The sequence below is a fragment of the Ichthyophthirius multifiliis genome, assembly GCF_000220395.1.
Source record: "Ichthyophthirius multifiliis unplaced genomic scaffold scaff_1120509250247, whole genome shotgun sequence".
NCBI classification, from domain to species: domain Eukaryota; phylum Ciliophora; class Oligohymenophorea; order Hymenostomatida; genus Ichthyophthirius; species Ichthyophthirius multifiliis.
This window is the reverse complement of record NW_004086942.1, coordinates 5,120-27,636: the sequence shown is the minus strand read 5'-3', so window position 1 is coordinate 27,636 and position 22,517 is coordinate 5,120. Positions and strand designations below refer to the sequence as shown.

The window sequence follows — 22,517 nt, the reverse complement described above, 5'->3', positions numbered from 1 at the left end:
AAAAGTTAAAATAATTATATTAATATATACATAAAAATTATAAAAATAATAGCATATTAAATAAAATTATATTTATTTAATATAACAATAAAAATATACATATAATAAAAATGTTAACAATTTAATTCCTTTTATATCTATTATCATTCCTATTATCTACATGTAACAAAAAAATCTTAATTTAAAAATTATCCAAAATTAATACATTAATAAATATATTAAAATAAATAGTTGCTATAACGTCAAAAGAAAATTTCTAATATAAGACTTCTGAAGGCTAAACTCATGAAATAAATGATTTTAATGAATATTTTTATGAACGAATTCACACAGTAAAATTAGAAGGGAGCACTGCGGATACTATATTTTGGGTAAACTTATATATGGGTACTCCTCCTTAACGCTAAGCGGCCATAATTGATACAGGAAGTAATTTATTAGCTTTTCCATGTTCTGATTGTAAAAAAAATGATTGTGGTCAACATTTAAATTCTCCTTTTGAACTAAATAATTCTTACACATCTAAATAGATATCTTGTTCAGCCAAATTTGGAGATTTTACATGTCCATAATATAAATGTTTTGATGACGTTTGTTCTTGGTCAGTATCATATGCGGAAGGTTCTACTATAGGGGGTTTTTTAGCTACTGATAATGTTATTTTAGGTGACGAGATGAATGAATATATTTAAAAGCAAAAAAATAATACACTAACTTTTTAAGAAGAAGAATAGTATATTCAATATATACACCATGAAGGAGTTTAAATTATATTTGGATGTACCACTAGAGAAACTAGGCTTTTTAAAAGTCAGGTTCCAGATGGAATTGTTGGTTTATCGCCAGGAACTAAAAAAGGTGTTCCAAATATAATAGATTAAATTTTTTAACAACATAAATTAAATGGAGAAAAACTAGCTTTTTCAATTTGCTTACATTGGTAAAAAGGTGGATATATGAGTATTGGAGGATATAATTATGAATTACATTTACCTGATGAAAAAATTTAAGTATTAAAATATCCAAAAAATGCAGAATATTATAATGTCAAAATTGAATCTGTTTATGTAAAAATTAAATAAATATATAAATATTATAAATATAAATATATATATAATATATATATATATATATATACATATATTTAATTTTTTTTTATTTTTTTATTAAGATTAATAATAAAAAAATACCGTGTAATTTAAATTATGAAACTTTAATTGATTCTGGAACTACTATTGTATTAGGTCCTAATAATTTTATTCTGTATTATCTATTATCTATATTTATTTTAATATTTTTTTAATAATATAAATAGGCCTATTATTTAATCAATAAATTAATTATGTTTAACTCAATACAATTGTGGTGGAAAAGATAAAACAGATAATTAATAAACTAGATTTTAATATGATAGCTATAAATTCAAAACATTATAAAATTTTTTCAACAGTTTTCCTATGATATAAATTAAATTAAATGATAATGTTAAAATCGAATGGACTGCAGATGCCTATTTATATGAAGTTAAAAATAATTAATATGAATTCGCATTTGATTCATACAATAGTGGAAAAATTTATCTTTCAGGACCTTTTATGAAAAATTATGATGTTCTTTTTGATAGATAAAATCATGAAATTCATTTCACGAAATCTAAATGTATTAATGAAGGTATTAGTTCAATTCATATGAATTAAAATAGTCACAAGGTTAAAAAACTATTAAAGATGGTGTTTTTATTAAAAATGTAATTAATTTTAAAAAATAAATGAATTTATATGGAACAAATAAAAATTTCGACGATATATCTATTTAAAAAAATAATTAAAAAAATGATAATAATAATGATAATATAAATGATAGTATTAATAATAATAATTACAATAATAATGGTAATAATGGTAATAATGGTAATAATGGTAATAATGGTAATAATGGTAATAATGGTAATAATGGTAATAATGGTAATAATGGTAATAATGGTAATAATGATAATAATGGTAATAATGGTAATAACAAAAATAATGGTAATAATAATAATACTGGTAATAATGCTAATAATGCTAATAATGGTAATAATGGTAATAATGGTAATAATGGTAATAATGGTAATAATGGTAATAATGGTAATAATGGTAATAATGCTAATAATGCTAACAATGCTAATAATGCTAATAATGCTAATAATAGTAATAATGGTAATAATGGTAATAATGGTAATAATAGTAATAATGGTAATAATGGTAATAATAATAAGACTGAAAACGAAAAATATAAATAAAAAGAAAATTAAATTGATAATTAAAGGAAAAATTAAGGTAATAAAAAATAAAAATTTTTAGAATAAAATAGTAATAATTATTATTATTTATAAATAAATATTTTTATATAAACAAATTATTTAAAAATAAAAAAGAATTTTTCATTATTATTATTATTATTATTTCAAGTTTCTTTTTATTATGTTTGATTTATATTGTTATCAGAAATTATAAAAAAAAGAAACAATACGTAATTATTAATAATAGCGTTTAATAATAATAATAATAATAAGAATAATAAAAAGATTATGAATTTGCCTAATATTATTAAGATAAAGACGAGAGCTTAAGAAGCGAAGAGAATATAAAAGATGGTTATATTAACAATCCTGTTTATGATGATATCGAAGAATCGGCCATAGAAAATAAATACCTTAAAAACATAAACTAAAATTATATTAAATTGGAGAGAGAATAGGCATTAAACGACTGATGTTTTATTTATAAATATGAAATATCTAATTCTTAAAAGCATTTATATTTTATTTCACCTATATATTTTTTTTTTTTTTAATAATCTCAAATTTAAGCAATAAAAATATATTATTTTTAATTTAAGTATATAATTTAATTATTTATATTTTTTCATTTATATTCCATATAAATTATTAATCTTAAAAATAATATTTAATTTTACTTCTTACTTTTTTAAATGTGAAAAATATATTTATTTAGCAAATATCTTTTTAAAAAAAAAAATATAAAAGAAATAATCTAAATATATAAACGAATTTAGTTAGAAACTAAATATTGACAAATATTAGCATAAAAACAAAACATAAAAATCTAAAAATAAATGAACGTAATATTTATAATTGATAATTCAATATCATCAGATCAAAAAACATATAATGGATTAACAATTTGTGAAATTTAAAAAAATGGCATAGAATATATAATAAAGTAACGTTTACGTAATTAAGAAAGCAAATTTGATACATATCATTTGTTCTAGACTAGTTTTAGTAACAAAGGTTTATAAAGTTTTTGCTTAAGTTCATTTAAGCATGATTTGTCACATTTTTTTTACCAATTAAGAAATATAAAACCTTAGATATTTACTAATGTAATACAAACAATGCATTAAGTATATAAATAAATAAATGAATTTCGAATATTAAATGGTTCTGATAATATATGTGGGGGAAGAGATCCATTAAAAACAGATCCGAGTATAATATTTTTATTTAGTGATGTTTGTAACTATTTTGAGTTGGATAAAATATAAAAATGCATTATTGAGAGAAGAATGAATAATAGATGGGATTAAAATCTATATATATTATAAATTAGTTTCGAATCTAAAATAGAGAGAAGTATTTGTAATGAATTCAAAAGTAGAAATTTTTAAATATTAAATATGTTTGAGAATATATCTAATTATTTAGGGGGAAATGTTTTTTAAATTTTTAATTATGAATAGATGTTTTAGTTAATAGATTCTTAAATAATTCCTGTATTTAATAAAGTTAGATTGAACATTTTTTTATAATCTGTATGCAAAAATGAGCCGGAAAATTTCTATTTTTTAGATAGTGGAATTTCCGATATTAAAAATATAATAAGTAATCCATTAATTGCTTTCCCTAATACTTTTATTATTAAAATTTCGACTAAGTTTAACAAAAATTTCCATTAAATCAAAACTAAACCTGAAATTTTTCATTAATAATATAGTCGAATTTTATTACCTGTAAAAAAGAATTAAAATAAATTTATTTATTTATTTTTTGAAAAAAAAAGGAACATCCAATAAAAGTAGCCGATAATTCGTTCTAAACATAATAATAATAGTAATAATTTTAATATTATATTAATGATTATCCCCTTTTTACTATTGACTTTTCTAAAATATTTCATGCCAATATGAATAAAGATCTTGAATTTGAAAAACTTGAATTAGAGCCAAATGCTGAATGGGCAAAACAAATAGCTTGCTAAATAATTCCATTTATAAAAGAAAAGGCGTATTTTCCTATTTATTTCGAAAATAATTTATTCGGTTTACTAAAAATACTAATAAAAGACTAATCTATTTAATAAATTGATTTATTATATAATATTTGGAGTTTCATAGAATTGAACAGTATATATGAAGAATGTTTAATAACTAAAAATCCATCTGAGATAATAGAAAAAATCGAAAAATATTGTAAAAAAACACCCACATATTATTAAAATTAACTAAAGAAGATTTTTTAAGAAAAAAGCATTTTCCTTTAACTTTCTGAAAAAAAACTAACTTTTTAATATGAACATCTTTATTAATAAGAAATCATAAAAAATGTACTAAAAAATAAAATAAAAGATAGAAAAAAATAAGATGAAGATATAAAATAATGCCGAATTTAACATTAAAATAAAAAATCTTTATGTTGTGCGATATATTCTTCTAATTATGAAGAAAATAATCGTTTAATAAATTAAAAAAATGCTAAAAGTATTGAGTTAGAATATCTTTTGTAATAAAAAAATTCCCTTTTGAATTCAGACTAGAAATATTTTCATAAAAATCTTTACGGGGATAAAATTTATGGTTTTTTGAGCAAAAATGAGCCTGTTTCGAAAATGAGTGAACTTTTAAGATCTCCAAAAAGTCAAGAAATTCGGGAATTCGCATAAGATGATGATGAAATTAAATATGTCAAAGAAAATATGCCTTTTGGTAATCCTTTTAAGCTTATTGTAAGATTCAAAAATACTAAAATGTAATACGAATAAGTTAATTCGGAAGAAAATTATATTAATTAAGGTTTAGTAGGATAGGTTATGAAAAATTAATAAAATTTATTGTTAAATAGGGTCTCTAAAAAAGTAAAATAAGCGATTTTAAAAGAATAGTAATAATTACAATCTAATACTGATATAGCAAGTTAAGGGTAAAATAATTTTAATAATAATATTATTGTCAATGAGGAAGAATAGTAAAATTCTAATGACACTTTTTCCTTATTAAATAATAGAAATGAAGATATTAATTACGAAGAAAATATGAGAGAATGTAATTTTTATTTTAATTTATTTATTTTAATAAAAAAATATTATAAAGATTAACCTGAAAAAGTATTTGAATTTAAATATAATCCAGATAATGATAAAATTAAGTAGGAAGAAAATGAAAATTTTATTGAGGAAAAAGTTTATGTTTATAACGATTTAGTTTATTAAATTAATGATGATTAAGATTATTTAGTACTGGAGTTTTCGGCATAAAATTTGGTTTCGGAAAATAGAAAAGTACATTAGTTTTTTATAAATTAGAAGAAATTCTTTCAGTAATTAATTTATGTTTAAAATACTTAAACAAGAGAAGATATTAAAAAATTGGTGAAAAATAAATTAAAAGAAATTTTAGATCCGGATATTTAGTTAGAATTTAAAAAAAGAGTTAAAGAAATCGTCTATGTAGATTAGAATGATAAATATAAAAATTAATGATTTATTTTTTAATTTATTCTATCCATAGTTTGCTAATTATTTTTTTCAATAATTTATATAAACACGAGTAAATAAATATATTTGTTATTATATATAATTTTATTTAATATTATATTAAAAAATTATTTTATTTATTTGTTTTTTTTTATATAAAATAATATTAAATTTATAATTAAATAAAAAAAGTTTTCTTTTTTTTCTTTTCTTCTTTTTTGGTATAACAAAAAATAAATAATAATTAAATATTATTATTAGTTTTATATACAAGTAGAATGTAAAATTATTATAATTTTTTTTTTTTTAAAAAAAAAAAATTTAAATTATTTTTAAAAATTTAAAAAAAAGAAACAGATTAATATAAAATTTTTAAATACATAAATAAATCTTTAAAAATATATTAATAACAATACAAATTATTAGTCGTTTTATAAAAATATCTAATTTACAAATAATGAATAATTAAGCAATAAATAAAATTCATAAAGATATAAAAAACTAGGAAAGTTATTTCGAATAAGCTAATTCCGAAGAATTAATAAACAAAACCCATTAAAAATCATAAGAATAATCATTCGAAATTTCAACAGAAAACAAAAAAACATACCGATAATTAATTGAAAAGCTAGGTTAAAAAAATGAATTATTAAATTAAATGTAAAATTATACATCAGAATTATAAGAAGCATTAGAAAGAAACTAAAAAGAACTAATTAAATTAAAGGAAAATTAAGAAAATATGCGTTAATTTAGCTAAATTAAATATTTGAATTAAACTAGATAATTTTTTAATTATAAGAAGAAAATGCATAATAAAAAGAAAGCATATTAGAAATATAAAAATAATATAATATATTATAAATACAATATGATAAAGAAAAAATCGAACTAGAATAAAAAATACATTTTTTATTAGAATAATAAAATATTAGAGAAAGCAAAGATTCATTTGAATATTCAAATAAATAATTCGACTTTTAACAAAACTAAGAAAACTTATTAAAAAACAATAATAAAATGTAAAAAAAATAATTTGTTTTGTAAGAAATTCAAAGTTTATTTAAGAATGATAATATAGAATATTTGCCATAAATTATTTAAAATTTAAAAGAAGAAAATAAAAATTTAAGTAAATTTACAGAATGTATTACTTAAATGGTTGTTAAATGTCATCCTGATTTTTTTTTCTAGAATAATTAACCCAGTTTAAAATAATCCTGGAAATGGTTAAAATAAACTATTTAGGATTATTTGGAAATAAAAAATGATGAAAACTAAAATTTTATTAATACTATACTTAATATTTTAAGAGTTAATTCAAAATTAGATGCATTGCGAATATTGGCTGAAAAATTAATTGATTTAGAAACTGCTGAAAGGGTTCTTATAAAACTTTTAGATAATTTTTAATTACAAAAGCATTTAAAATTTTAAAGATTTTGAAATACAACTTAATAATTAATTTTATAATTGATATAAAACAAAAGTTTATATTAATAAAAAAAGAAATGTTAATAAAAATATATCATTATTTTATTTTTTATTTGTATAAAGAATTATTTATTTATTTTATTTTTTAATCTTAATATTTTATTGAAAACATTTAAAAATTTCATTATTAGATAATTTATATTTAAATAAAATAGAAATTTATATAATGAATTTTACTAGTTATAAATAATTTTAAATATATTTATTTATTCATAAATACATAATAAAATAGAATTATTTAATTTTACAATATAAATTTATCAATTAAGTTTAGAAAGTATATATAAAAATAAAAAATCAATATCATTCCTCCATCCATCACATTTGATTAAAAGCTTTTATAGGAATACTTTAAATATTAACTTATATTCCACTATTAGACTCAGTAAGATTTTCATCCCCTTAAGAATTATAAGTTTTATGACTATTAATATTCGAATTGTGTTTCTACAAATTTAGATTATATTCTTCTTCTAAATAAACTAAAGAAGGGTTCATTTAATACATTCTACTTCTTTAATATTCTCCAAGATCAAAATCATTATGACTTTAAAGTGCTACTTAGCTCGAATATCTTATATCTTTCCTAATTTCTTAAGTGCTTAAACAATATTAATTTCTATCAATTAAAGTATTGAATTAAATACTAACTTCATCTTCAATAAAATCGGAATCTGATAAACTGTAATTATTAAGTTTTGAATTTGTAGATCTTTATACAATACTTTAAATAGATTGATTAGTTTTGGGTAAATAAAGTAATTATTGAGACGATTTTTATTGTTTTATATTAATATTTTTTTATGAAATTTAGGATTGTAATTATTTTACTTGATTTTTTTTAGTACTTTTAGAAGCTTCATTTTTCAAATTTAATTATTAAATAAGATTTAAATCCATATTTTTTATATTTGATTAAGAATTAATAATATTATTAAAAGATTCTTTTATAGTTCTTTAAGCAGAAGTCATATTTTTAGTTGGAGATTATTTTTTAAGACTTTTAATACTAGTAGCAATGTTTTATTTAATTTAAACTTCAGTTTAACTTTCACGATATTTTTTAACTTTTTTATATTCAGGTAAATTCTCCCAATCAAGATTAAAATTATGAACATCAGTGCTTTGTTTTTCCACAAAAAGTGCTTTTTTAAGTAAATTTTTTAATTCAGTGTAATTTGGTTTATCACAAAAATCCAATTTTTTTATAATTTTAAAATATTCCGTTAACTCTAAAGGACATCCTTCACAATAAGTTTCTATTTAGTTATTCATTTTCATTTATTTTATTTTCTCAAATTTATATTCTTTACAAGCAGCTTGAATAGACTACCAAGGTAATTTACCTCTTATTAAATATATTATTACATAACCAATGCTTTCTAAATCATCTCTTCTTGATTATTCATTTCCTAAATGAGCGTTTGTACTTGCATATCTAACAGTACCTATCATTCCTTTTTTTTCACACATTTTAATATGGTTATTTTCATTATCTTTGTAATATTTTGCTAAACCGAAGTCAATTAAATAAACATTTTTATAGTTTCCTTATTAACCAATCACAAAATTTTCAGGTTTTATATCTCTATGAATAATATTATGATTATGTAATATTTCTATTCTGCTTAACATTTAATCTGCTACATATAACGCTGTTTATAAAGTAAATTTATTTCCACAAATTTTCAATAATTATTCTAAATTTCTGCCTAAATGACTCATTATTATGTAACTATAATTTTCAATTTTTCCATATGCTACTAGCCTTGCAAAGCCGTTTTCGTCTTTTAATTCTGTTAGTACTTTTATTTCACGTATTAACATATTTTATTGTTTTTTTGAACGTTTTTCAAATTTTATTGCATATATTTATTTGTTTTGTAAATTTTGGGTACGATATATTAAACCAAATGATCCTTATCCTAGTTTTTCTTCCAAATGAAATTTATTTGCTATTATTAGTCCGTAATGTATTTCCATTTTTATTTTATAATTTATTTTTTATTAAATATATAATACATATATTTATTAAATTAAAAAAATTAATGAAAAATTAATAAATAATTTTATAATAAATTTATATTTAAACTTCCTAAATAATTAAAATATTGACAAAAAAAAAAATATTTTATTTAAATTAATTTTGTAATAAAATAGATAATGTATAATTTATATTTTTATTTAATAAAAATAATATTTTTAAAAATTGAAAATCTTATTTTTATATTTTTTTAATGTTACATAAAGTTATAGAGCTATTAGAATATTTTAAATTTTTTTAAGTAAATCAATAGAATAATGCGTTAATTTTATAAGTTATCAATTTAACTAAATATAAATTTATCTTATTTTTAGTTGACAATTTTCAAATATAGAATTAAACTATTCTAATTAATACTAATTATTACTATTAATATATATATTTTTTTACGATATTGAATAATTAATATTATAATAATAATCCTATATTATATATAAAATATATATATAATTAAGATATAAATTATTAATGTATATTGTAATTTTACAATTAATTTAATATAAAAATAATTATATATTGAAAATTTAAATATATATTACACCAAATAATTATTATATTATTATTCATTATAAAAAAACAACTATATAATTATAAAATAAAGAAAACAAATATTTAAACAATATATATTTATCTAAAATTTATAATTTATCATTGTGATGTAGTTTATATATTTTAACAATACTATAGATAAATTTATATTTATTTTTAAAATCCAATAATATCTTTTTTTCTTTTAGGAAGTTATTATTGTAATTTTGAGCATTAATTTAGTAATTAAGGAAATAATTATTTTGCTTCATCAATCGCTTTAAAAAAACTTTAAAATTCATCTATTAATTTTTAATTTGTAGCTTCTTTTAAATAATTTTAATATGCATCATAATAATCTTTTTATTTTATATCTTTATCAGTAAATAAATTTATATTTTATTCGGATTTTATTAATTAGTTCGATATGTTGTTAAAATAATAGTAACAATTATTTAATTCATATTCTAATTACGCTTTTGATTTTATTTACTTATTCGGCATTTATTTTGGTTATATATTATTACTTCTATTTAGAAAACAACCCATTTTTATTTAGTTATATATATATATATATATTTTAATTTTCTTTTAATTAAAATAAAATAAGTTTATTTTTTATTAATTTATAACTATAATTATATAATTTATTAAGTTATTCATAATCATACTTAATTATTTTTATTGGTTTTTTTTTTTTTTTTTTCATTATTTTGGTTTATTTATTTTAATTTTAATAACAAAATTTATACAAAAATTATTAACAAAGACATTAAAAAAAAATAACATAATTAATAAAATTTATAAACACATACTACTTTTTTATTTTATACTATTTTTTCTTTATTCAATTTTAATTTTTTTTTGCGATTTTAGCATATTCAAGAAAATCTTTTTTTTTTTTTTTTTAAATAAAATAAATTAAAATAAAATTTGTAACAAGAAAATTTATAATATATAATAGTTATAAATTAATATATTTATTAAATATAGTACTCATGGTTTTTTATTTTTTTAATTTCCTATTATCAGTAATTGTTTTTGAAAAATTAATTAATCTGGGTTGAATTTCAACTTTTTTAATGAACTATATTTTAGGTGAATCCGTAACAAATTGCTATTGTTCAGATGATTTTTCATTTTTGATACTAGTTTATTTTTAAATTGAAAAATTATTTTCATTTTTTTATTATTATTCTTTTTCATCTTTTATTTTTTCTTCTTCTTCTTCTTTTTCTTCATCTTTTTAATATTATTTATTATTTTATTAATCATTCATATAATCATCATATTTTTTTAATTCTTCTTTGTCAGATTTTTTATTTGAATAAAGATTTTATAATTTTTTTTCATCTTTTTTTAATTTATTTTAATTTTCAAAACTAGAAAGACTAAAAGATCTTCTTATTTTAGAAGGAGAATCTTTTTCGAAAACTTTTACTTCATTTTCTTCTTTAAAAGCTATTTTTTTAAGAGATTTCTAAATATTTTTATTTTATTTAAATAAAAATTTTGTAAGGGGAAAATAAAAAAAATACTTTCAAAGATGATGAAATAGGTGAATTTATTGAATTTTTAAGAATTGTTTTAGAAATATGAATTGAATTTCTTTAACTATTTTAATTTTAAGGAGTTTTATTTTCTATTTAAACAGGTGATTTCATTTCGATTAGTTTTTTGCTTTATTATTAATCCTCTTATTTTATTTCTTGTTACATTTCTATAGTTAAATTTCTACAAATATTTGTATCTTCATTCTTGTTTATTTTTTATGTACATACCTCCTTTCTTTAAGAATCTGTATTTTTCTCAAAAACAACTGTACTATTTTAGTATTTTTTTCTTTCTTCTTCATTTTTTTTTTATATCATTTAATCTTATTATAAACTTTCATATATTATTTATTAATTTTTTTTAGGTTTTTCATCATTTCGAGAATTCATAGTGTATTCTTATATTTATTAATTTTCTTATTCTTATTCATTTTATAGATTATTTATTTCTTCTTTTTAAAAATTTTCTTCAAGTTTGCTTAATGTTAAATCTGAGAAAATATTAACTGAGAGGTTTTTGTTTTTCTTAAAATTACTTTCGATTTATTAAAAGCTTGAATTTTCCATTTAAATATTATATTCTTAATTTTATTTTTCTTAGCTGCCTGTAACAATTCCGAAATGAGAAGTATTTCCGTAGTTATTTTCTTTTAAATTATTAGAAAATTCTTAAAAATTTTACTTAGCGTTGCTTAATTTATGAATAGATTATTACTTTTATTAAAATTACTATTACTATTATTATTATTATTAATAATTTTTATTTGAACTAGAATTTTATTCTTGTGTTGTAGATGAGTTTTCACTTTCTTTCTCATTTATGTTTTCTAATTATTATTTTTGAAAATTAGATGGTGTTTTTATCTATTAATGTTCTATATTTTATTTGATATTTGTTTATGAGTTTTTATTTTATAAATCTTCATTTTTTGTAAAAGGCGTTGTCTGATTAGGATTTGTGTTTTTTTATAGTTATTCATTAGTATTTGTTATTGGAATATCTTTAAAGCTTGGTGTCTATTGTTTTTCTTCTTGAAAACTTGTATTTTTTTTTGAAGAATTACTGTTGCATTACTTTTAATTTTTATATAAATTAAATTTTTTTCAATTTTTATTTTGTTTACTTCATTTAAATTACTACTTTCAATTAAAAAAAAATTTTCAATGTCTTATTATTACTTTGAGGATTTTTACAATTTCTTTAAATTTATATAATTTGGTTTTTTTATTAAAATAAAAATAAAATTATACTTCTTGCTTTATATGTGTATTCTTATCTTGTTATTTTAGACAAACGAAATTTTATGTTTTTTCTTAATTTATATAATTTAATTAGTTGCTTTTATTTATACCATTTATAGATTTAAAATATTTTTCTTGGCTAACTTTGTTTGCTTATTATACGTTCTCTATACAGTTATTGCTACAAATATTTTCTTTGTTTTCAAAATAGTTATTATTAAATTATAATTTATTATCTACAAAAGTTAATTATTCAAGATTATTATTTATTAAGATTACTTTTTATTAATTATTTAATTTGTCTTTAAGGATGTTATCCTTTTTAAATTAGGAAATTAACTATATATGGCTGTCACTTTTAGGTTAAAACTATTATAATCCTTTGTTTTAAAGCTATTGTCGCTATTATTATATTTATTAATTAAAAAACATTTGTTTTTATTATGTAAAATGTATATTTTATTGTTAATATTAATCTATATCTTTTAATTAATTTATTTATTTTTCTAAATTCTAAAACTATTGATGAAATTAATTATTCTTATAATTATTTAAATTCATGTCTTTATTTGTTTTATTTTTGGGAACATAAAAATTATGATTATCAAATATTGTTTTATTATTAATTTTATTATATTATATTTCCTATTCATCTTAATCTTTTTGAAAATTTTAATTATAAGTGTTATCATTATTTTAATTACTTGGAGTATGGTGTATTGACATTTATCTGCAAATAACTACAGGCTCTAAAGTAACTTTCTTTTGTAAAGAAAGGGTAGAAGAATTATTATTATTAATAGATTTTTATTTATTTAAATATGATTTTCCTTTAAAAGTATTCGAAAACATGTTAAGGGTTTATTCATTAAATGTTTAGCTATTATTATTAAATGGTAGAGTATTTCCATAACTTAAAGTTTTTTAAGACTTATTTTAAAATAACGGTTTTTAAAAAATTTCGTTCTTATTTTATTAATTATAAAAGCTTTAATTTGAATTTATATCTAATCCACTGTTTTAAGAAATAAAATCAAAATTTTCATAACTTTAGGGCGTTTAAGTCTTCATTACTTCTGTTTATATTGTATGTGGAGAATTGTTTTGATAATTTTTATTGTAATAATATTGTTATTGTGGAGAAGGAGAGGTACTTTGATTTGTCAAGTATCTTTATGGTAAATATGATTTGCTTTATTATTATAAATATTAGGTGAAATTAGTAGCTTCGCTTTTTTATCGAATCATTGGAGAATGAGGTGAATGTAATGCTTATTATAAATATTAATTTTACATCATATTATTATTTATTTTGGATTTTATTTAATTTTTTTTGTTAGTTATTATTTGTTTTTTTGGTTTCTTTTTTGATTTATTTTGTTTATTTTTTGTTTTTTTTTCTTTTTTAATTTTTCGTTAAAATTTAATATTAAATTTTTATTTAAATTTTAAATATTTAATTAATTTTGTGAATATTTCTAACAAAAAAAAATTGTTTTTTTAAACATTGATACATTTAAAAATTATATTAAAATATAAATATAAACTAAAAATTAATATTAAAAATAAAATTATATATTTATATTTATTTAATTAAAAAAAAAAAAAATAAGAAAAGAAATTAATTAAATTAAAATAATTGAAAAAAAATAATTCTTATTATATAATATTTTTTTTTTATTTTAAAAAGATATTTTTTTTTTATTTTATTTTTTAAATTAACAATAATATTTATTTCAGAAATAAATTCTTTTAAATATAAAAAAAATAAATAAAAATGCTTATATCTAAAAAAAATATTAAATTATTTATTAATAAATTCAAACTTAACTTTTATATTTATAACTTTTTATTTCAGGCATTTTTTTTCTATAATTTAATTTTCTTTACATAAGAATTCTTTAAATTCTAACTTTTTATTGATTTTCATAATCATTTGTTTCAAATTTTTCTTATATTGTTTCATCTTTATAAATACAACTATAATTTAGTAAATTATTATTTAGAATATTAGATTTAATTCTCATAGGATCGAAAGGCAATTTTACTTCAAATCCAATACAACATAAATACATATCATCTACAGTTTAAGAAACTACAAAAAATTAATAAAAAAATAAATAAAAAAATTAATTTATACATTATCTTTAATCTAAAACTCCAAAAATACTAACAGGTTTATTATCTTTTCTAATTTCAAGTCTAAATTATTATTAATTAGGATTATTTTCTGTTTTCCCAACTTAAATAAAATTTCCAAGATGAGTTTCGATTTTAATAAAATCAATTCCATCACTCATAAATCCACTAATGTATCTAATATAATCATTTTTTTTAATCTCTAATTATTCTTTGATTATATTTGGACTATTAAGTTAATTTATTCCTATATGTTAAAATCCTTCAATAACATCATCGTTTAATTCATATATTGCTTAAATTCCAACTACTTTATTGTTTAATGAATATATATTAATCTTTGAAATTCTATAATTTTAAAATTCATGCATATTTTCTGAATCATCAAATAATATAAAAGTATCTGAATCATAAATATGTCCTATTTTAAAATAATATTAAGATTAAATATATATAAATACCTGTTAATAATCTTTCTATTCCTCTTTTCGATATATGATTTTCGATTAATAATCTTCTTATGTTTTTTTTCTTATCTATATCTAATGCTGTTAATACTTAAGATGCATTATTTGGCACTTTTAATATCATAGCAGCTGATTTTGTTGTTATTTATCTTAACATTTCATTCAGCTTATTTATTGCTATATGAGCTTCTTAACCTTTTTCTCTAAGTCTTTACTCGAGTTCTTTTTTTTCAAAATTTATTTATTTTTGAATATTTTAAAATTTGTCGTTTTCAATTTTGTTTAATTTTTCTTATTAAAGTTTTTGTTTTTATAATTGTCTTATTTCTTCTATTAAATTTTGAAAATTTTATTCATTAAACTTTTTGTTTAGTTTTTTTTTTTTTTTTAGATAATACATAAATAGAATTTACTTCCTTTTTTAGCTTTTTATCTGCTTCTGTTAATGTTTCAGCTTTTTAGACAAAATGCTTTAATTAAGATGGTTATTCTTATAAAGGATTTCCTATATAACCTAATTTTTAAGACTCTCCTCTAAAATAAGTTTCCAAGTGAGTAAAAGAAATAGCTTAATTTTTATATACTTTTTCTCTTTCTTATGCTTTTTTTTAGAAAGATTTTATATCTTTTTTTAATTATTTTATCTCTACTTATAATTCCTATATCTGTTTTTTTTTATATATATATATTTAATTTTAATATACATTTAGATTTTACTTTTTGCTCATAATTATATTATTCTTAATAAGCTTTAATTTATTCTTAATAATCTTTTTCAATTTTTTATTAATATTCAAAATATTTTTTAATTATTTTTGATTAATCATCTTTTTCTTTTATTTGGTTTTATAAGCTAGCAATTCTATTTTTTTTTATATTATTATTTAAATAAAATTAAAATATTTTACTTATGTTTATTTTCTATGTATTCCTATGAATTACTTAATTTTAATAATATCTTTTTTAAATCATTAGTCTATTTATTTTTTTGATTTAGCTTTTATCTTGCTTATACTATTTTTTTATTTATTTGTAAAAATAAGTTATATTTTATTTTTGAATTTAAATATTATTTTTTTTAAAAAAAAATATATAATTATATGTATTTAGTTTTACTTATTTTTTCTGTTTAATATGCTCCTTAATTTTAATTATTTTTCTGCAATTGATTTTTTTAAATGTTTTTTTCTATTATTTTTTCAACTTCTACACCAATACTTTTTAACTAATTTCTATAATATTCGTTTTAAGATTTTAATTTTTTTATGTATGAAACTCTTTTTTTTTTAAAAAAAAAATAATAATTAATAAATATTTTTTTATGTATACTATTTTTATTATATATCTTATAATTATTCGTATGTTAAATTTTATTTATTTGAAACAATTATATCGTCATTTTCTTATTCTTATTTATCTGATTCTTATTAATTCTCATTAAATAAATTATCGTATGGTTAATTTTAATCATCTAAAGTGTCTAATTCATCATTATTATCATCTACATTTGTTGCTTTATTCATAATTGTTTATTCTAAATATGTAATATTAATTGTTTTTTTAATATAAATTAAATATGCAAGTTTTATGCTATTACCTGTATTTTATCTCTGGTTTAGTTTTTTAATTATTAATGTTAAATTATATTTAAAAAAAATATTTATTATTTACACAGTTTTTATATTTATTTAAAAATTGATAAAAATAAATATTATTTTATTTAATAAAAAAAAATATACGACAATAAATATTAATTTTTTTTTCTAAGTTTATAAATTTCATAAATATATATTGATTAATTGTATATTTTATATTTTATTAATTGTATTTTTTAATTTTAATTTTGATTAATTGTATTTTTTAAATTTGATTTCCTTTAATAATATATATCAAAAAAAAAAAAATTATTTGAGATAAAAATAGAATTTTATTTTATTTTTATTTTATATTATTTTTACAAAAACTTCAATTTTTAATATATATATGAATTTTATATTGATTGAAAAATTATATATTATTTCAATTACATTTTTATTATTTATACCACATCTCTTAACTAAATTCATCTTTTAATAAATTTTTATGCAGTGTTTTTAGCAACAAAAATTAAAAGTAATATGAAAACTAGAACATAAATATAATTTTTAAAAGTAATATAGCCAAATATTCTTTTTAATAAACTTTTCTTAAATAAGTATTTTCTATAATTAAGCAAACTTTTAAATATTAAAGGGGACATACATGAGCTAAATTAAAATAGTAAATTAAATAAATCCAAAAACAAAAGAAAGTAAGTTACTTTTTTGGTAAATTATAATTTTTATAAATTTTTTAAAAAGGATATTTTATCTCCAATTTCATAGATGATTAAATAAGAACATTAAAATCAATTTCTAAACTATTTAAATTTTAATTTTAAAAATATAAAAATATAGCTGTCTTCTAAAAAATATTAAAAAATAAAAAATAAAAATATTAAAAAAAAATAAAAAAAAAAACATCATCTCCTTATTCTCTTAATTTTTTTTCTAAATCATTTTTTTAATTTAAAACTAAAGCTGCGGATAGATAACAAACTGAATAAGGTTCAGAAGATAATAAATAATCATATATCCTTTATGTTTTTTCAATATTTTTGAATACATGTGCGAACCAAGTCAAAATCCAGCTTATAGCAAAAATAGGGCCATTAATTTACTATAAAAGTTTTCCTAGTTTTTAATCTTCTTAATTTATAATATCTTAAATTATTTATAATTAAATTATAGCACTTTTTTCTAATGGAAACATCAAAGAATCTCTAAAAAATGTATTAGCAGCTTTTTAAATTAACTTAAATCCTATTTGACTTCCAAAAATAATCAAAAATAAAGTAGCTACATCGTGGTATCCTTGATAATAATGTAACTCAGGTTATTTTAAAAGCATCTCTTCTAGAATTTCAAATAATTAATTTTACTTTTGTTTTCTTTTTTAAAAATATATAAACATTATAGATAGATATTTTTTTTTTTAAAAAAAAAAAACTATAATATATAATACAATTATTGTTCAGGTAAATCTTTATAATATTCTAAAAAATAAATAGATCTATCTGTATCTTTTTTTAATTATTCATAATATCTACTCTTATTTTTAGTATTAACTTTTTATTAAAATTAATAAAATTTAAAAAATAAACTAAAAATACTGAGAGTATCTTATTCATTTAACTCATTATCTTCTTTTTATTTTATATTTAATTCTAAAAGTATTGGCCATATTTTTTAGCGATTCTCTTTAGTTAAAAACCCAAAATTTTTTCCTATATAAATTAACTTGTTGTAATTAATTTACTATTTATTAAAATAAAATTAAAAAAATATATTATAAAATTTTCTAATAATTTAATCAAATAAATAAATAAACTTCTTAGTTTTCTAATATTTATTTAATTTAGAACTAAAGCTTTACATTTATATTTTATTCCATATTGTTTTTGTTATAATATAAAGTATTATTTTACAACAAAAATAATATAAATTTTATGATATTAAGTTACTAATAATAATTTTTAAAGATTAAATAATAAAAAAATAATACATAAATATTATAAAATTATAAATATTTCTATATTAATAAAATATTATTATTTTGTAAAAATAAATTTAATTTAATTATATTTTAAATTATATATTTCTTTTATAATTCTATTTAATATTTCATTCTTTGATAAGCTTTTTTTTATTAAATTCTAAATCTTTTATAATTACAATTATTTGGAATGTTATTTTTATTTATATTATAATCATTTTGAAGACTAATATTAGTTTTACCAGATTTCCTTATTCTAAATGATATAATAATTCAAACTTTTTTACAAACGTGTTTTATTTATGTAATTTATTGTCACATTACTTAATACTCGTTAATTTTATAAGATCTTAAATAGATATTTTATGATAATATTATTATTATGACAATTTATTCATTTTGTTTATTTAAATTAATAATATATTATTAATTTAATTTTTTTTAATTTTATTATTTTTTTATAAATTATTATTCTTTCCTTTTTATAATATTTAGAATTCTAATTATTTATTATGATTAGTTATTACTTATTTTTGTTTAACAAATTAAAATGATAATTTTTTGGTTTTTTTCGGATATATTATTTTTTATAATAATATTTTCTTCTTATTTCTTTTTATTTATTCTTATATATATATTTTTTTTTTGATATTATTAATATTTTTATACTTTAATAATTTCTAAATAACAACTGTTCTCATGCTTTTGAATTTATTTCTAAAAAATATTGCATTCTTTGGTTCTTTACTCCAGCAAACATATTATTCTATTTCTTTGAAAATTATTTGAAACAAGCTAAATTTACATAAATTTAATATATATATGCACATTCTGGTGAAAGTAGTTTATATAATAAGGAATTAATTTTATTATCATTTATATTTATTTAGTTTAAATTTCAAGTTTATGTTTATTATTATAAATAAAATAATCTCATTAGGACATTTCTTTATATTACGAACATAATAAAATTTATATAAATCTATTTATTTTAAGGAAAATTGTGAAGACAATTTTAACATTAGTTGTTTTATTGAAAATTTACTTTTTTTTTTTTTTTTTTTTTAAACATAAATTTTATTATTTTTTTGGAAATAAAAATAATGAATTTTTTATTTTTTATAAAATAAATTGAATTTATATACAGAGTTTTTTTTAGGATTGAATAAAAAAACAATTAAATTGTGAATTTATATATAAATATAATTAATACTTAAAAAAATATATTTATTATTATCAACAAAACTAAAAATTTTTAAAAATATATTATTTAAAATAATATTATATAAATAGGTAGTTCATTCAGGATTTAATAGCTCGATAACAGAGAAAATAAAAGCAAAAAGTCCTCCAATAACTCCTATAAAAAGATAAGAATATACTTCGATCTTTTTCTTATTAGTAATATCACTTTTGAATTAATTTAAAAACATAATAACAGGAATTATAAATTATAGAGTAGCTCCAGCAACAGATCCTAGCATATTTAAAAAAATAGCAAATCTTGGAATAGAATAAGCAATTAAACAAATAATAATCGATGTAGTAATTCTAAAGAAAACCCTCCTTTATTTCCATTATCCAGCTTTATCTTACTCTTTATTAATATAAACTCTTATAAATCCAACTCTTTCTAGAATTTCAAAAGCTGGTAATAATTATAAAGGATAGCTCATAATAAGTGCCAAAGCATATAAAATTTAAAAGAAATGAACATCAACCTGATCTTTAGGAAGATTAAATAAAATAATTTCCTTTAAATTATTTCCATGCGAAATTGTAGCTATAATAGCAAATGAAATGTATAAAAGACATACTATAAAGTTTATGTTTCTGTATATTTTTGTAAAAGAATTTACATCAGGTAATGAGTTTCTAATTGAAAATATAAGCCCTACAGCCTCAAATGAATAAATCGAGACTCCAATAATTAAAGCGACTCCAGAAAATTTAAATTAATTATTTAATTAATTTTTATATTATTAATTTTCTATTTCTTTTATGTGTTTTATATTGTACTTTTTTTTTGTTTATTTATAAAAAATATATAAATATTTATAATATATTAATAAATAAATATATATTACTCCAAATATAGACATCAAAACTAATATAATCATAAAATTTGCTATTATTGATACTTTCGCGAATGTAGATAAATTATTAATGAAGCACATTGGAATTATTATTATTAAAGCTAGTAGTAAGTATATTAATGAATGCTAGTTTCCTTATCCTGTTGATTCAAATACATTCTAAAAAAACTTTAAGAAAAATATCACATAACTAATACATACTCCAATCGAAAATATAATCAAGAAAAAACGAGAAACATAAAGTCCTTTTCTTCCGAATTAATGCTTTACCATAAAAGTGTATGATATATTACCTTTTTAATATGAATCTGCAACTTAAAATAATAAATGTTATGTTTAGTATATTATTATTGCTATTATTGAAAATACTATTGTACTTAATATCCATCCAGCTTAGTTAAATGAATATGGAAGTGCTAGTATACCACTTCCTATATAACCTTTAAACAGATTCATATAAGCTTACCTTTTTGTTGATTATTTTTCGATTTTTGGGATTTGAAATTAAGAAATTTGTTCACTTTCTTCATTATTTTATGCTTATATTATGTCATGCGGGATATCACTATTTAAATTATTCTCTGCTTTCAATTATAATTAAAATTATTCAAAATTCATTTTTTTTTTTAAATTTTTTATATTTTTTTTTTTTATAAATGAATTATGAAAATATTATAATATTAAATAAATTTCTTTTAAATTATATATATATATATATATTTATATTATAATATGGATGATTTTTATTATTATTTTTTGTTTATTACTTTATATTATATTAAAAAACTATATTAAAAATATATATATATATATATATATATATTATATATATATATATAAAATACAATAAAAATTAATCTATATCATTTTTTTAATTATTATATTATAAATTGTTTATTAAATATTATTTTAACCTTTATTTATTAATAAAGATTTTTTTTTAACATTTATTTATTATTATAAAATACATTTAAAAAAATTAATTTTATAAAAATATATAAATAAATAGACATTTTAATTACAATATTATTAAAAGATAAAAAAAAATGAAATAATATTTAAATTTTATATTCACTATTTTTTTAATAAATATATTTATTTTTTATTGTATTTTTTTTTTTTATTAATATATTTATTATAAATTATATTTTATAATTTATATAAGAATTTTTTTTTTTTTTGATTAACAATTTTTATAAATTAATTTAAATTAATTTGTTATTTATAATTTTAAAATTAAAAGTGAAATGTTAATATTTTATGTAAATCATGTATAGTTTTTAATGAATCCATTGTTGTGATAAATTGTTTTTTATAATTTTTATATTTAAAATGGGATTATTTTATATTAATGAAGTTTAAGTTAAAATTATTTATTTGTTAGTTTTTGTTATATTTTCTATATTTTTTATTGTTTAATTTTAAATATTTTTCGTATCATTTTTATGATTATTTTTAACCTTTTCTTATATTTTTGAATTATTTTTTAATGATTAACTTCTAAATATTATTTTTTTATATTATTTTCAAATTATTTTTTTTGCTTTTAATTGACATCATATTATTTTTTTTAAAAAAAAAATTAAATATTTTTTATTATATATTATTTTATAAATTTTTAATTTTAT

The 22,517-nt window shown here is 16.8% G+C and overlaps 3 protein-coding genes across 3 annotated transcripts, besides 32 other annotated features; 1 reads left to right on the top strand and 2 right to left on the bottom strand. All coding sequences in view use genetic code 6, as the record gives it.

The window, feature by feature from the left end:
* Positions 1-10: 10 nt before the first annotated feature.
* Positions 11-95: a microsatellite.
* Positions 96-231: 136 nt separating this feature from the next.
* Positions 232-2,790, top strand: IMG5_058710 (hypothetical protein; the record flags this gene model as incomplete). The annotated part of the gene is made up of 5 exons (XM_004037166.1): positions 232-1,067; positions 1,172-1,263; positions 1,316-1,747; positions 1,864-2,318; positions 2,417-2,790. Coding segments are annotated over 5 exons (2,151 nt in total), but the record flags the coding sequence as incomplete, so codon positions are not given.
* Positions 1,072-1,144: a microsatellite.
* Positions 1,076-1,137: a microsatellite.
* Positions 1,079-1,137: a microsatellite.
* Positions 1,083-1,144: a microsatellite.
* Positions 1,831-1,877: a microsatellite.
* Positions 1,885-2,251: a microsatellite.
* Positions 2,533-2,562: a microsatellite.
* Positions 2,791-4,612: 1,822 nt separating the features above from the next.
* Positions 4,613-4,658: a microsatellite.
* Positions 4,659-5,830: 1,172 nt separating this feature from the next.
* Positions 5,831-5,878: a microsatellite.
* Positions 5,879-6,426: 548 nt separating this feature from the next.
* Positions 6,427-9,223, bottom strand: IMG5_058700 (protein kinase domain protein; the record flags this gene model as incomplete). The annotated part of the gene is made up of 2 exons (XM_004037165.1): positions 8,616-9,223; positions 6,427-6,465 (listed from the first exon to the last, which is right to left on the bottom strand). The coding sequence occupies exons 1-2, from the start codon at positions 9,072-9,074 to the stop codon at positions 6,427-6,429; spliced, it is 498 nt and encodes a 165-aa protein (XP_004037213.1). The 5' UTR covers positions 9,075-9,223.
* A 1,407-nt stretch (positions 9,224-10,630) lies between these two features.
* Positions 10,631-10,664: a microsatellite.
* Positions 10,665-11,153: 489 nt separating this feature from the next.
* Positions 11,154-11,196: a microsatellite.
* Positions 11,197-11,768: 572 nt separating this feature from the next.
* Positions 11,769-11,806: a microsatellite.
* A 1,057-nt stretch (positions 11,807-12,863) lies between these two features.
* Positions 12,864-12,903: a microsatellite.
* Positions 12,904-13,941: 1,038 nt separating this feature from the next.
* Positions 13,942-14,021: a microsatellite.
* Positions 13,955-14,012: a microsatellite.
* Positions 14,019-14,076: a microsatellite.
* Positions 14,036-14,082: a microsatellite.
* Positions 14,044-14,092: a microsatellite.
* Positions 14,093-14,133: 41 nt separating this feature from the next.
* Positions 14,134-14,191: a microsatellite.
* A 24-nt stretch (positions 14,192-14,215) lies between these two features.
* Positions 14,216-14,269: a microsatellite.
* A 444-nt stretch (positions 14,270-14,713) lies between these two features.
* Positions 14,714-14,748: a microsatellite.
* Positions 14,749-15,901: 1,153 nt separating this feature from the next.
* Positions 15,902-15,936: a microsatellite.
* Positions 15,937-17,011: 1,075 nt separating this feature from the next.
* Positions 17,012-17,092: a microsatellite.
* Positions 17,026-17,084: a microsatellite.
* Positions 17,032-17,084: a microsatellite.
* A 52-nt stretch (positions 17,093-17,144) lies between the features above and the next one.
* Positions 17,145-17,177: a microsatellite.
* An 89-nt stretch (positions 17,178-17,266) lies between these two features.
* Positions 17,267-17,299: a microsatellite.
* Positions 17,300-17,665: 366 nt separating this feature from the next.
* Positions 17,666-17,717: a microsatellite.
* Positions 17,675-17,718: a microsatellite.
* A 1,509-nt stretch (positions 17,719-19,227) lies between these two features.
* Positions 19,228-19,266: a microsatellite.
* Positions 19,267-20,091: 825 nt separating this feature from the next.
* IMG5_058690 (transmembrane amino acid transporter protein, putative) lies at positions 20,092-20,913 on the bottom strand (the record flags this gene model as incomplete). Its single annotated transcript, XM_004037164.1, has 3 exons — positions 20,092-20,514; positions 20,653-20,811; positions 20,881-20,913. The coding sequence occupies 3 exons, from the start codon at positions 20,911-20,913 to the stop codon at positions 20,092-20,094; spliced, it is 615 nt and encodes a 204-aa protein (XP_004037212.1).
* Positions 20,914-21,686: 773 nt separating this feature from the next.
* Positions 21,687-21,728: a microsatellite.
* Positions 21,729-22,517: the final 789 nt, after the last annotated feature.